Genomic DNA, 15,444 nt, shown 5'->3' on the forward strand with positions numbered 1-15,444 from the left:
TCACATCAAGAACCAGGGTTATGATAACAGAAAATCCTTTACATTTCTCAAATGATGTTTCAATGTCTATATTTAAATTTTTCTGTGCCTCAGCGTTTTGAGCCTCGCAGAGGATTTTCAAGTAACCCAGGTCATCTGTTAAGAAAAAATTCTCTACTCTATTCTTAAAGCATAGCCACATCTGTTCCAGTGACAAAGTCATACCTTATTTTCCACAGGGTCATGATCGAGGGCAAAAACTGCTCCCATTTGCTGGCTGAGCAGGGATACATAGTCTGTTCCATCAAAATGCATGTGTCGAATATCTTGAGAATTGGCAAACAGCAAAAACGGTTGTGGTCCTGATAACCAAAGTCAAACATGGCTCCATTTAAAATATGCCTTGAAAGCCAAGAGACACTGTGACTCTTCCCTTTCATTGTGCCCTCTTCCTTAATGTCTGCAGTAGTTGTTTCCTTACTTTCCCACCAGTGTGTGTAGGTTAAGACAGGCAACAAGAATCTCTCTTCCGTGAGGTAACATGGTGCCAGAATGTCATCACTGGATTCCTCCCTGTCTAGAGACCTGCTTTTAAAATGCAAATTACTCAGAGAAAGAGCCAGCACTAAATCACAAACACCAGAACTAAACGATAGATGCTTTAGTACTGTAATCTCCCTGATTCACACCTACTGAAACATGCTAACATTAGCAGATTGTATTAATTCATGTCCAAATAAATACCCTTCTCTGGGTTGAGCACTTCTAAAAGGGAAGCATGATTATTTGAGTTAATAACAAGACCCTTGTTCATTTCCAGAGCTCAGATTATGCAATATTAACTAAGGCTCTGGGAAGTTCAGAGTATTGAGCTCTGGCTAAGGCGAGCTCTGCAGGCTCATCATTATGTTAATGCTATCCCAGATTACAAGCATGATGAAATGTCAGAAGAGATGAAATCAATTTGGTATAAATCTAGGATTTCCAAGGCTGTTGAGGACACAAGAGATATAGCATCAGCAGATGAAAAAATAGTTGAAGGATACAACTTCATGTTAAATTTTGACACGAAAAATAAACAAAATTTGTTGAAGTATTATTATTATTACATTTACTGGAGAATTGAAAGTCAAATCAATCAACAAATATTTATTCAGTTCCTCTTAACTATAAAGTGTTGAAATCTATTCTGGTTATGACTTTCACACATACTGGAATACCACACTTGATGTTATAGCAAGTCTTTGCTGAATGCTAATTAACTTCTGAATATTCCTCAAAAACATGATTATTATTTATATAATTATTATATATCCTATTTATACTTATAATGCAATTTGTTTTTCATTTTCAAAAATTAAAAAAAATCAGACATTCTATCCAGAGGCCAAAAGCAATTTAAGTATCTATCTTTCTAAATGCAATGTTATCTTTTCACACTTTTGCAGAGACACACACAAACGTCCACAGCACCAACCTGAAGCTGCACAGCTTTTTCTGTCCGGTTGCAGGTCATACCCAGGAAGGCAACCACATTCCCAGGATATGGGGCTGAGAGCAAGGCAGAGCTGGCTACATCCCCCATTATCAGGTGATGAACAGCCTACAAAAAAGTTAGGTAGTGATGCTAGGTGATGATGTTATAGCATTCAAAAATACAATTATCTATCAGAATATTGAGGTGAACCAAGTATATGTTAACTTTTAAAAACACTTCCACAGTCATTCATACTGCTGCAATCAAATTGTTTTTCAGAGATTAGAAGAAAAATGTCACTATATCCCCACTCCCCTGTAACCTAACATCTTGAATTTAACCCTTCACACCCCAATGGCCCTTGTCCTCTTGTTCCACCACTGAGTTGAAGAATATGAGCTTTGGCAGCTGGCTGGAATATGAAATACATTTTGATGAGTTCGGCAATTGGTCTAATTTTTCCTAGTAAGTAATATATTTTTCTTTCTCACATTTTTGGCCTCTTGACTTCTTTTGCTTTCTTTGTTTTTATTTTTTAAAAAGCCACACATAAGTCTTCTGCTAATTTACAGTTACGTCTATCCCTTCACACGCTTAAGTCTATGAAGATAAAAGAAAAGAGGTATTTAGAGGTGCGAGGAGCAGGCTAAGCACTTTGCTTCTGCAATCTGCTTAATCCTGGCTACAAATCCAGGAGGCAGGTATCATTAACCTCTACAGACAAGCAACTGAGACCAAGAGAGAGCAGTGACTAGTCCAAAATAACACTGCCAGTAACTGGGAATGCTCCCTCAAGGTTGTATGATTTCAAAGTCCTGTCTCATAATCTTCACACTGTGCTATTTAAAATCAAAACAAAATGAACAAACAAAACCCCAAAATATCATTTAAATCTATGCTAATCCATTGCATAAATATCTTTCAATGTGCAGTGTTAGAAAATCGATTCTTCTTTGCGAGTAATATGCAAATTTTAGTTGTCACTTAGAAAATAAATATTTTCAAACAAACAAATGGTAAATAAACTTACCACTACATGTTTTTCCATCTGTCTCAAGCACTGAGCCTTCTGGGCAGAAACACATTGGACCATCTGAAGTCAGAACACAGCCATGGCTGCATTCAGATGCATTGCTTGGACAGGAAATAAATTCTAATTAACAAAGAATAAGGTCAAGATTAATGTTCAATCAGATTGCAGAAACTGAGTAAATTTAGTTGCCACTAAAATATTATACCCTAAAAATAGTAAGTAAAAATTAAACATTTATGAATTACTGTGATAATGAAGATATCAGAAATCTTTCAGAAAAGATATCAGATATCTTTCTTTCAGAAAGAAAAAATTTCAAATCTAAAAAACATTTAAAAAAATCTCTAATTTTAGAAAATGATTCTAGTTTCCTCTAAGTTTCTTTTATGTCAGATAATATTTTTAAAGTTATTAGTCATCAGAATTCCAAAATATTTTAAATGGAACTTGAGGGAATGATTCTCAAGTTCATCTGGAAAACAAACTGTATGTATAGAGAAAACTAAGAATATTGTATAACTGGTGAGGTGTCAGAAGAGAATAGGAGGCTCTCAACAAATATCAAAATGTATCATAAAGAAACAATAATTAAAGTAGTGGGTAATGAATACAGGAAGAGACAGAAAGGATATTAGAACCAAATAGTAAACTTATTTTAGAAAAGACTCAAGTACACATAAGAATATAGCATATGATTGAAGTATTGTATTGGCTGAAAAGTTCATTATGTTTTTTCCATACAATGGCTCTAGTAGTGCCTAAGTGTCTTTAACTTCATTTGAAACAACTTAACAACTTTGGTAGATTGTACTGTGACACCTGTCATATCAGTGTGCATTATAAAAAAACATCATAATTGGTGGATTTTCATGCAGGCATTTTAATATTGAAGATGGAAGAAGATATGCAACAATTTCAGCATATTATGCTTTATTATTTTGAGAAAGGTAAAAATGCAACTGAAACACACAAAAAGATTTGTGCAGTGTATGGAGAAGGTGCTGTGACTGACCAAACGTGTTAAAAGTGGTTTGTGAAGTTTCTTGGTACTATTGACATTTTGGCCAAATAATTCTTCACTGTGAGGCTGTCTGATTCACTGGAAGATGTTTAGCAGCACCCCCGGCCTCTACAGACTAAGAAGCCAATAGCGGCAGATAGATGATAAACTTAAAATATCCAAATCAACAAAGTTCTTGGTGAAATGAAAAATGTGCCTCTTATTTTACAGAAAAAAAAATAAATGTTGGATTGACTGTTTGCCAACCCAATATTTTAAATCATTGAGCATGTGAAAGATGATCCAGCCCTGGCTGGTGTAGCTCAGTGGATTGAGTGCAGGCCTGCGAACCAGAGAAGCCTGGTTCTATTCCCAGTCAGGGCATATATCAAGGTTGCAGGCCAGTTCCCAGCAGGGGATGCACAAGAGGCAACCATACATTGATATTTCTCTCCCTCTCTCCTTCCCTTCCCCTCTAAAGATAAATAAATATTTTTTTTAAAAAAAGATGATCCAATAAATGGTAGACAAATAACCAAGTAATGACTTAGGGCAAAAGTTAAATTCTTATTCTACAGTATACAACAATGTAAATTCCAAGTAAATCAAACATTATAATGTAAAATATACACTATAGATGTTCTAGAAGTTGGACAATCAAGTAAGATTGTGTGTGTCATGCTTGGCACACAGTGGACTCCATGACATATAACACCACAACCTGAGTGTATTTGCCAACAGGTAAACTACATGGTTTTAGAAGAAGGGCAAGTACCAAAGACAGGCACAAAGGTAATAGGTAATTTCCAAGAAATTCATGACCATTTGTCCATTTTTATGTGACTGATTTTATAAGCACATATGAGACCGAGATTGACCTATGTTCCGTCATCTCTGAAGCAGGTCTAGACAATATACATCATTTACATTTCAACTTAGTTTTTCCTTTCTACTTAGCTAGACTCGTATATTCTATAAGAATTCTGTAAGAAGGTAACTGAGTGTGTAATTCTAAATTTGAGTTGAAAATATTCATATAAACTCATAACACACTTAAAAAACAACAGTGCATTCCTAGCTCTGATTCCAAAAACACTTAGAAACAATGATAGTAGTAGATTATATTCTCTAAATACAATTTCTTATGTAAGGGAAGGACTGTACCTTCAGAGGTTGCTAAATTCGGGTCTAGGACATAGAATATAGAAGACAAACCTGGAAAATATGTGCTACAGATACAAAGGAAACTATCAAAGACTACTGGGGTCAGGAACCCATTTTCGGAAGCTCCCACTGGACAAAAGGAAACGGTTTGCCCAGCAGTGAGGATAACAACCACAATGGGTGGAAACACATCAAAAGTGTTGCAAATCCAATATTTATCCTATCTTAACTGTACGAATTGTATCTTACAGTAACCAAATAGTTATTGAAACTTTTCTTTAAAAAGGTATTTCAATGAATAATTATGAGTTAATATTAGAACTAGCTATCACCACTTGAAAATGCTTGATGAAATAAGGAATCTAGCCCTGACTAGGGTGGTGCATTTGGCAGGGGACCATCCCTCAAAGCAAAGGGTTGCTGTTTCTACTCCCAGTCACAGCACATGCCTGGGTTGTGGGTTCAGTCCCTGGATGGGGCATGTATGAGAGGCAGCAGACTGATGTTTCCCTATCTTTCTCCATCCTTTCCCCTCTCTCTAAAGATAAATAAAATCTTCAGAAAGAAAAAGAAATAATGGATCTAGGAAGTGATTGGTAATGGCTGCTACAATCATCCCTGAGAGACAGCTGGGCTCTTTCTTGCCCCGCCCACTAGCCATCTTGGCAGCCTGCCTTCGGTTGGTGGAAGTCCTGCACCGAAGGAAGGAAGGTGGTGACTGAAAAGAAGACAAAAAGTCCCTGGAGTCAACTCACCTCCAACTCTTTATAAAAAGTGAAAAGCCAAAACCACCTAACAGAGAAAAGAAAGTCTCTTCAACAAATGGTGTTGGGAAAATTGGAAAGCCACATGCAAAAAAATGAAACTAGATTACAGTTTGTCCCCTTGTGCAAAAAACTAATTCAAAATGATTCAAAGACTTATATATAAGATCTGACATAGTATAGTACACAAAGAAACATAGCTACTAAACTTATGGACCTTGGTTGTAGGGGACATTTTATGAATTTGACCCCAAAGGCAAGGACAGTAAGGGCAAAAGTAAATGAATGGGACTGTGTCAAACTAAAAGGCTTCTTCTGCACAGCAAAACAAACTGACAACAAAACAAAAAAGCAATCAACTGAATGGCAGCTGTTATTTGCAAACAATAGCACAGACAAGGAGTTAATATCCAAAATATATAAAGAACTCATACGACTCAGTGCCAAAGAAACAAACAATCCAATTGAAAAATGGTCAGAGATCTGAACAAACACCTCTCCCAAGAAGACATACAAGTGGCTATCAGATATATGGGAAGATGTTCAACCTCACTAACTATTAGGGAAATGCTAATCAAAACTACCTGTTGGAGTGGCTATTATCAACAAGACAGTAGTAAGTGCTGGAGAGGTTGTAGGGAAGAATGAACCCTCTTTCACTGCTGGTAGGAATGTTAACTGGCACAACAACTATAGAAGACAGTATAGCAATGCCTCAAAAAAGTAAAAATAGAGTTACAATAAGATCCAGCAATCCGTCTTTTGGGTGTCTACCTGAAAAACTAGAAAACATTTATCCTCAACAATGGAGGCACACCAGTCAAGGCTGTATTATTTTCTGTAAGAACAGATGTATACCTACTTTTGCTCTACCCTGTATAGTAAAATATCATAAAAAATGGATAGAGAAACTTGTTTCCCAACCTTGGAGCTTTTGATTTAAAAGGTCTGGGGTCCAGTCCAGTCATTCATGTTTAAAAAATAACAAACACAAAATAAAACTCTATGGCAACTCTGATGCATACTGATCCAGGACCATTAATCCAGACCAAAGCACCTCAGATACGTCAGTGAACATGAAGGAAATAACACAATAAATACTTGTGACTTACGGTGACACCGTTTCCCATCAGGAAGCAGAACAAACCCTACAGGGCATGTGCAATAATAGGATCCAGCGATGTTTTCACACCCAAGAGTACAGCCATGATTCCAAAAGGCACATTCATTGACATCTACACAACGACAACAGCAGAACACAGATGGTTACTTTTGAAAATAAACTGTCGTCTCCTTAATAAGTCGGCCTCAAATAGTTCTCACTTATATCCTCTGTACCTGACCATGGAAAAGCTCTGTTTGCTCCTCTAGCAAAGGGTGAGAGTAAGTCAGTTCAATTACCGTGAAAGTCATTTTTATTCTGTCATAGTTTAAACTTTCAAATATAGAATTACCCTTGAGAAAACAATAGTACAATTTCCCCTGAAAATAGTACAATTTCCCAAGATACAGCAACTTAAAGCCAGCTAAGGAAGAACTGTTGACAGTTCTTGACAAGAATAGAACGTTCCTGCTCTGCTGACAGAGCCTGAGTAGAACATTCGGCCTCTCAAAGCTGACAGGAGACCTCACCTGAAGGTGCGTACACTCAGCAGCTTCCTTCGGGCTGGGACCCAGCCTTTGAGGTCACTGTTCTATGGGATGGCTCCCTCAGATTAGTCCCAGGTAAGCAGTGGACTATACTTAACATGTAAGTGTCACATTTACCTAATGTCTCACCCCTGGATTCTTGTCATCAGTAGCTCACTGGAGAAAGGACCGATGTTCATCCTGGGTTCATTAAATGTGGCCTGGAGTCTCAAATAGGAGGAGCCCTGATGGCCAGCCTGCTTCCCAATAACTCCAGATTCTCACTGGACCTCCATGGGATAAGATGTGGAGTTGCATACTCTTTGAGAATATTGACAGCTATGGAACTACTTCTCTAAAATATTTGAAAACCCTGACATTTTACACACAGTCAAACCCATGGAGGTCCATGGAGTCCACTCAGAGAAACCCTGTAAATGTTAACCTCTGAGTAGCCTCTGAAAGTGGTTGATCTAGAAGCAGAAGATATAAAAAAGACCTGAAAGTATTACAAAGGCTTTTAAAACAGGGGCAACAGGGCTGGTTGGTGTGGCTCAGTGAATTGAGTGCTGGCCTGTAAACCAAAGGGCTGCTCGTTTGATTCCCAGTCTAGGACACATGCCTAGGTTTCAGGCCAGGTCCCCATTAGGGGCCACACTAAAAACATTGGGGGAGGGTGGATAAAATTGTTTTCTGGATACAAAATGTGGGGAGAAATACTGCTTTCACATTAAGGCTCTGGATGGCCCACTGAAGAGCAGCTGCGGTCATTGCTTCAGAGAGCCATCCGCACCTTACCTTCACAGTACTTTCCGTCCTGGCTTAAAGCATATCCCTCCGCACACGTGCACAAATGGGACTTTGGGTCTTGCCGGCACACGTTGTCTCTACAGTTGCTTTTCCTCAGTTTGCAGAGTTTCTGATCTAGAAAAGAAGAAGGTTTATTTGAAGTAGAAGTGTGTTTTTTTTGACAGGAGAAAATGCACGGTTCCACCATGGTTCTTAAGAAGGCCATTCTCCTTGCGACAGTAGCAGGGAGCCCACCGCTCTAGGGTCAGATCGCTGTCGATAGATTCCACAGCGTTCCAAAACCCATTTGTATTTCTAATTGTAAAAGAATATCTTTTCTTAACTGTAATATTTATGGGTCAAATCTATATATTTAGCTGTTTTTAGGATCATTATTTCAAGAACATCTTTCAAAATTAATAAATATCAGTGTGATATGTGTTATCTCAAATGTCTGAGTTTATTGCTTCCAGCATTCCATGTTTTACAGAATAGCCCAGAGTACACAGTAAAATCTGCTTAATGAGGAAGGTTCTTGGGCTGAATTAGCCAAATACAATGAACAACAAATGTGACCAATGTGGCCAATGTGATATCTTTGATTATCAGAGCCAGAGTCAAGGGCTAATCTAGTAACACGTATATCTCTGTTCAAATTGCACTCCTTACTCTTTGCATTTTTAACAATGACAAAACCTTTGCAAAAATGCTCTGAAAAGTACTGAGATAAGCTTGAATCTGAGGGCAGATTCCAGGATGCAGGTAGTAATGGAGGCCAGAGCTCTGGCAAGGGGTGACTTCGAGGGAAGAAGATGGGTGTCATGGACCCTGGTTCATACATGGCTGAGGTCAGTGAGAACCTGTGAATCAGGAGAAGAACCACACACCTAGGGGGCAGGGCTGCTGAAAACAGCCTTGCTGTCAAAGGCGCAAGAAACAAACCAGCAAGAGCCTGAGCACAGTAGAGCAAGGGGTGGAGACCAGTCCTGACTTACGTCTCTGTTTAATCACTTGTAAATGTCTCCTCACTCTGACTCTGTTTCCTTCTGCTTTAAATCATTAAACACCTCTCTTCACCAATACCAGGATGACACAGTAGAAACATACTCCTGCCCCTTGAAAATGCCCCTAGAGTGCACTGAGACCACCTGAAGGGTATGTCACACCTTAGAGATTCCGATTGGTGAGTCGAGGGAATGGCCCAGGAATCTGCATTTTTCACAGTTTTGGAGTGATTCTTACGCTGGGAATCTTCTCACCACGCTCTTGGAAACAATCTAATGTTCTAATGAAACGTCTCTCCTTCATCTCAGTTACCATTACCTCCTTGTACCTAGTCTGTGTTACTTCCTTACTTATTTTAAACGTGTTTATTCAGATCTCTTTACACAATTAAATCCACAATCAATTTTTCCCATTATTCAATAGTGTTGCAATAAGACCTACTAAATAAGTTAAGATTTATACTGAAGAGTGTTTTGGGATATTGATTCCAAAATTTTGCTTCCTGTCCATGTTTTTTGTGTCAATAATTATGAATTATTGTTTTCCATGTTCCCACAGGTTTCAAATATTAAAGTTGTAAGTAAGCAAAATTAAAAATAACCCCAAAATTTACAGTAAATGACTAAAATTAGAAATTTGTAAATTTATTGGAGACAAAATGTACCCACTGCAAATTTCTTTTTTAAAAAAACACACAATTTTAACTTTAACTTTAATTTTTAAAAATGCTTTCAAGTAAACAATGACAAAAATCCAGGAAGTCTGATTTGGACTTTTGGTGGCACCAAAGTACAATTGCTTTCATGAAGCAACAAAAAATTGAACTTTTATGCTTCCTGTAAATATCCCTTATAAAAATCTTTCCAAACCCAGCGTCCTGGATGACCACTGGATTAAGAATCAGGAAAACCGAGTTCTTCCTTGGCTCCACCCTTTACATTGAATGACTTTTCTTTTTGACCTCAGTTCCCTAATTCATGAAATTAAAGCACTGAAGTAGATACTGTTTGAGATCTCTCACTTAAGAAAATGTTTTTTAATGGTTCCATACAGAATCAGATGTCTGTAGTGCATTCCGCTAAATTTATACCTGTAAAGATTCTCAAACTTTAATTACTGTTTATGGTATGTTAATGGAGATTCAAACTGACTAATGAAGAAAATAATTAGTATCTAGGGTACAGGAAACCCTCTTTTCTTCATCCAGATCCAACATTTTGGGGGAGGGTGATACTGTTTTACCATCTCTTCCCCTTACGTGTGTTTTTATTATCATCACCATTGTCACCAGCATCATCACAATTATGTATATTCACCTTTTTTCCATTAATGAGTAAAATTCTGAGAATAAGGCATATGCATATATTCCATTCATATTTTTTTCTTTCCCTTTTCTTTTTTTTTAATTCCTCCATTCACATTGATAGTCCCACTTAGCATGGTGCCTTGTACAACAGGTGTACTGCAGACACCTGGAGCACATGCACAAAAACCTGCCACCTGCAACCTAACTCCTTTGTTTGGTTTCTCGTTCAATGTCCAGTCCACCTTAGAGATAGAACTCAAACAGACAGTCAGACTATGCTAGCCCAGTACCCTTTCCACTGTACCATGCTGCTGATGGTTTTAATGATCTTATTAATAACATACATCACTCTCCAAAGATGAGCATAGGCAGGAAAGCAATCACTATTTTCCTCCGAATGTGCTGATGATGTGACCTGAATTCAGACAGTAAACACTTTAAAAGGTCATTTTAGGAAGTGGCAAAACATAGAGGATTGAGGGCTATATTTTTGGTTAATCACCTTAATCTTCTGCTGTTCTTTAGCTTCGAATTAGGCTGAGGCTGGCACTCAGAATGCTGTTGCTGACCTCAGATAATACCCCTTCCCAGAGCCCAGCAGTGGGGCTTAATTAGCTCTTAGATCAAATTAAAGCTCCCAATCATGGAGTTTAACGTCCACTACCAACTGTTCCTTCAGTAACTGTCTGACTAACACAGGCTCTCAGGAGCTTTACCACAGCCAGATGAATCTATGGATTTTACCCTGGCCCAGTTCTGAAACAATGTGCACATGATCTCTTGTCCTCCACTGATCACACCTGCTTTCTGCTTGCCTCATCCGAAAAGCCTCCCTAGTCTCTTCATTTGTTTTTTCTAAAATATATTTTATTGATTATACCATTACAGTTGTTCTATTCCCCCCCTTCAATCCCCTCCATCCGCACCCTCCCTCCACCACCATTCTCCCCCCCTTAGTTTATAACCACGTGTCTCAAGTTCTTTGGATTCTATATTTCCCCCACTATTCTTGCCCTCCCCCCTATCTATTTTCTACCTACCATCTATGCTATTTTCTGTGCCTTCTCCCCCCTTCTCCCCCTCCCACCCCCCTGTTTCTAACCCTCCATGTGTTCTTCATTTCTATGGTTCCACTCCTGATCTAGCTGTCCTCTTGGTTTGCTTTTGTTTTAGGTGTGGTTGTTAATAACTGTGTGTTTGCTGTCCTTTCACTGTTCATATTTTTCATCTTCTTTTTCTTATATAAGTCCCTTTAGCATTTCATATAATAAGGGCTTGGTGATGATGAACTCCTTGAACTTGACCTTATCTGAGAAGCACTTTATCTGTCCTTCCATTCTAAATGAAAGTTTTGCTGGATAAAGCAATCTTGGCTGTAGGTCTTTGGATTTCATGACTTGGAATACTTCTTTCCAGCCCCTTCTTGCCTGTAAGGTCTCTTTTGAGAAATCCGCTGACAGTCTGATGGGTACTCCTTTGTAGGTGACTGTCCCCTTATCCCTTGCTGCTTCTAGGATTCTCTCCTTCATTTTGGTCTTGGCTAATGTAATTATGATGTGCCTTGGTGTGTTCCTTCTTGGGTCCAACTTCTTTGGCACTCTCTGAGCTTCCTGGATTTCCTGGAAGTCTATTTCCTTTGCCAGACTGGGGAAGTTCTCCTTTATTATTTGTTCAAATACGTTTTCCACTCGTGGCTGTTTCTTTCCCCCTTCTGGTACCCCTATAATTCGGATGTTGGAACGTTTAAAGATGTCCTGGAGGTTCCTAAGCCTCTCCTCATTTTTTTGAATTCTCATTTCTTCATTCCTTTCTGGTGGGATGTTTTGTTCTTCCTTCTGGTCCATTCCATTGATTTGTGTCCCCGTTTCCTTTCCATCACTATTGGTTTCCTGTGCATCTCCCTTCATTTCAATTAGTTTAGCCTTCATATGTTCCTCTAATTTGTGACTTTGTTCCTCTAATTTGTGACTATAATCTACCAGTTCTGTGAGCATCCTGATAAACAGTGTTTTGAATTGTGCTTCTGAGAGGCTGCCAATTTCTCAGTCGCTTAGAGTTATTGGCTCTGGGACTTTGAGTTCTTCTTGCGCCATCTTTCGGGTTGTTAGTGTCTGTTCCATAGCAGGATCAGAGCCCTAAAGTTTTCACTAGAACAGGGCAACTAAGTCGCTGGGTTGTGACGTTGTATGTGGGGGCGGGGTCAAAGAGGGACTCTGGCGTCCTGTCTGCCGCCTGCCATCCTAGCCCTCACCAGTGCCGCAGTTGCTGCCGTCACCGGGCTCACGAGTTTCGTCCCACTGCACGCGAGTGTGCCACCGCTGTCAGCCCTCGCCCCCCGGGGGCCTGCGTGGTCTGTCTCACTGTGTGCGAATGTGCGCCCGCGGTCAGTCTGCCCCGCACCCCAACTGGTTCCCGTCTGCCTGGGAGCCTGGGTTGGGGGCACTGTCCTGCCTGACCCTGCTCGCTGCTGGCTCCGCCCCTCTTACCGTTCCCATTGAACGGTTAGATGTAGTCGGACTTCTGTATAATTCAATTTTCTGTCCTTTGGTTGTGTCTTTGTTTCTCCAAACCTTTGTTGTATTCAAACTTGGTTGTGGGAGAAGGCACAGTGTTTCCACCTATGCCTCCATCTTGGAGGAAGTCCTCAAATCCCTAGTCTCTTCATTTGAATCTGTTGGCTCTAATCACTATGGTAACTAAATATTTAGCACCCCCAATATATGGCATATGCAATAAAAACTTTGAACATTTATAAAGCATTTACATGATCACATTTGATTTTCGTAACAAGCCCTTGAGCTACGTAGAGTAAGTACTAACCTCCATTTTACAGGTTGAAAAATAGAATCTTAAGGATCGTGCACAGGTAATAAGGGGTAGGACTCAAGCTCAAGGCTTCCAGTTGCAGACCCTATCTCTTTACCATGCATAACTCATTTTATTGTGCTTACCTTATTGTGTTTTGCAGCTATCAGGGCTTTTTATGAATTGAAGGTTTGTGCCAACCCTGTGTTGAGCAAGCCTGTCAGTGCTGTTTTTTCAACAATTGCTCACTTCTTGTCTCTTCATCACATTTTGATAATTCTCACAGTATTTCAAACTTTTTCATTATTATTACATTTGTTATATGATTTGTGATCAGTGGTCTTTGATGTTACTATTTTAATTGTTTACAGTAAGATAGTGGGCTTAATTGATAAATGTTGTTTTATTCTGGCTGCCTGGCTGACTGGCTGTTCTTCATCTCCTTCCCTCCCCTTGGGCCACCCTGTTCCCTGAGACATAACAATATTGAAATTAGGCCAGTTAATATCCCTACAATGGCCTCTAAGTGTTCAAGCAAAAGGAAAACTCCACATCTCTCACTTTAAAACAAAAATTAGAAATGATGAAGCTTGGTGAGGAAGGTATGTCAAAAGCTGAGATAGGCCGAAAGCTAGTTATCTTGTACCAAATAGTTAGCCAGGTTGAGAATGCAAAGGAAGAATTCTTTTTTAATTATATTTTGTTGATTATGCTATTACAGTTGTCCTGAATTTTCCCCCTTTGCTCTCCTCCTCCCAGTGCCCCCTACTCCCCCAGGCAATCCCTCCACCATTGTTCACATCCATGTGTTACACATGTAAGTTCTTTGGCTACTTCATTTCCTATATTGTACTTTATACCCCCATGGCTATTCTGTAACCACATATTTGGGGTTCTTAATCTCCTCACCTCTTCACCCTTTCCCCCACATACCCCTCCCAATTGGCAAGCATCAAAATGCTCTCCGTATCCATAATTCTGTCTCTGTTCTTCTCATTTGCTTAGTTTTTTATAAGATTTTATTTATTTATTTATCTTTAGAGGGGATGGGAAGGAGAGAGGGAGAGAAATATCAATGTATGGTCACTTCCCGTGCGTCCCCTGTTGGGAACTGTCCTGCAACCCTGGCATGTGCCCTGACTGGGAATCTTAGTTTGTTTTTTAGATTTAATTGTTGATAGATTTGTATTTATTGCCATTTTACTGTTCATAGTTTTGATCTTCTTTTTCTTAAATAAGTTCCTTTAACATTTCATATAATAATGGTTTGGTGATGATAAACACCTTTAGTTTTTTTCTTGACTGGGGAACTCTTTATCTGCACTTTGAATCTAAATGATAGCTTTGCTGGGTAAAGCAATCTTGGCTGTAGGCTCCTCCTTTTCATGATTTGAATATTTCTTGCCAATCCCTTCTAGCCAGAGAAGTTTCTTTTGAGAAATCAGCTGGAAGCCTTATGGGAACTCCCCTGCAGTTGACTAACTGCATTTCTCTTGTTGCTTTTAAGATTCTCTCTTTATCTTTGACCTTTGGTATTTTAATTATGATGTGTCTTGGAGTGGGCCTCTTTGCATCCATCTCATTTGGAACTCTCTGTGCTTCTTGGGCTTGCGTATCTTTTTCCCTCACCAAATTAGGGAACTTTCCTTGCATTATTTTTTCAAACAGATTTCTTGCCCTTCCTCTTCTTTTTCTGGCACCCCTAAGATGCAAATGTTGGAATGCTTGCTGTTGTTCCATGGACTGCTTATACTATCTTTGTTTTTTTGGATTTTTCTTCTTGTTATTCTGACTGGTTATTATCATTATTATTTTGCTTCTTTATGTTCCAAATCATTGATTTGATTCTTGGTTTCATCCACTCTACTGTTCATTCCTTGAAAATTGCTCTTTATTTCAATTAGTGTATCCTCATTTCTGACTATATCTTTTTTATGCTGCTGAGATCCTCACTAAGTTCCTTGAGCATCCTTAAAACCAGTGTTCTGAACTCTACATCTGATAGATTTCTTATCTCCATTTTGTTTAGCTCTTTTTCTGGAGTTTTGGTCTGTACTTTCACTTGGGCCATGTTTCTTTGTCTCCTCATTTTGGCAACTTCCCTGTGTTTATTTCTATGTATTAGGTTGAGATGCTATGACTTGCTATGACTGTTTTGGTAGCATGGTCTAATGTAGTAGGTGTCCTGTAGGGTCCAGTGGCAAAGCAGCCTTCCCTACCACCCAAGCTGGGTACTTGAGGTGCGCCCTTCCTGTGAGCTAAGTACACCCTCCTCTTGTAGTTGACCTTTGATTGCTGTTGCCAGGTCAATGGGAGGGATTTACTCAGGCCAGTCACATGCAAGGACTGGCTATGACCACTGGCCACCAATCTCTACCCTCTGTGGAGGACCAAGTGTGCAGGGGCAGGGTGGTGGTGCTCTAATGTGGTCACAGCCACATTCACTTGGTGCACAGCCTCTGGGGTTTCCTGGGTGGTGCAAGCCAAGGTCAG

At 39.3% G+C, this 15,444-nt stretch overlaps 1 protein-coding gene across 5 annotated transcripts in view; it reads right to left on the bottom strand.

The window, feature by feature from the left end:
• Positions 1–15,444, bottom strand: part of EGF (epidermal growth factor) — a 95,710-nt gene that overhangs the window by 41,408 nt on the left and 38,858 nt on the right. For all 5 annotated transcript variants that reach the window (XM_037031831.1, XM_037031832.1, XM_037031830.1 and 2 more), the window contains 5 exons: positions 7,845–7,970; positions 6,530–6,652; positions 2,487–2,609; positions 1,457–1,582; positions 205–341 (listed from right to left, as the gene is read on the bottom strand). In XM_037031831.1, coding sequence (XP_036887726.1) covers positions 205–341; positions 1,457–1,582; positions 2,487–2,609; positions 6,530–6,652; positions 7,845–7,970 — 635 coding nt within the window. The remainder of the gene's footprint in view (positions 1–204; positions 342–1,456; positions 1,583–2,486; positions 2,610–6,529; positions 6,653–7,844; positions 7,971–15,444) is intronic.

Source organism: Sturnira hondurensis, unplaced genomic scaffold (genome assembly GCF_014824575.4).
Source record: "Sturnira hondurensis isolate 20B ecotype Veracruz unplaced genomic scaffold, ASM1482457v3 Scaffold0021214, whole genome shotgun sequence".
Taxonomy (NCBI): Eukaryota; Metazoa; Chordata; class Mammalia; order Chiroptera; family Phyllostomidae; genus Sturnira; species Sturnira hondurensis.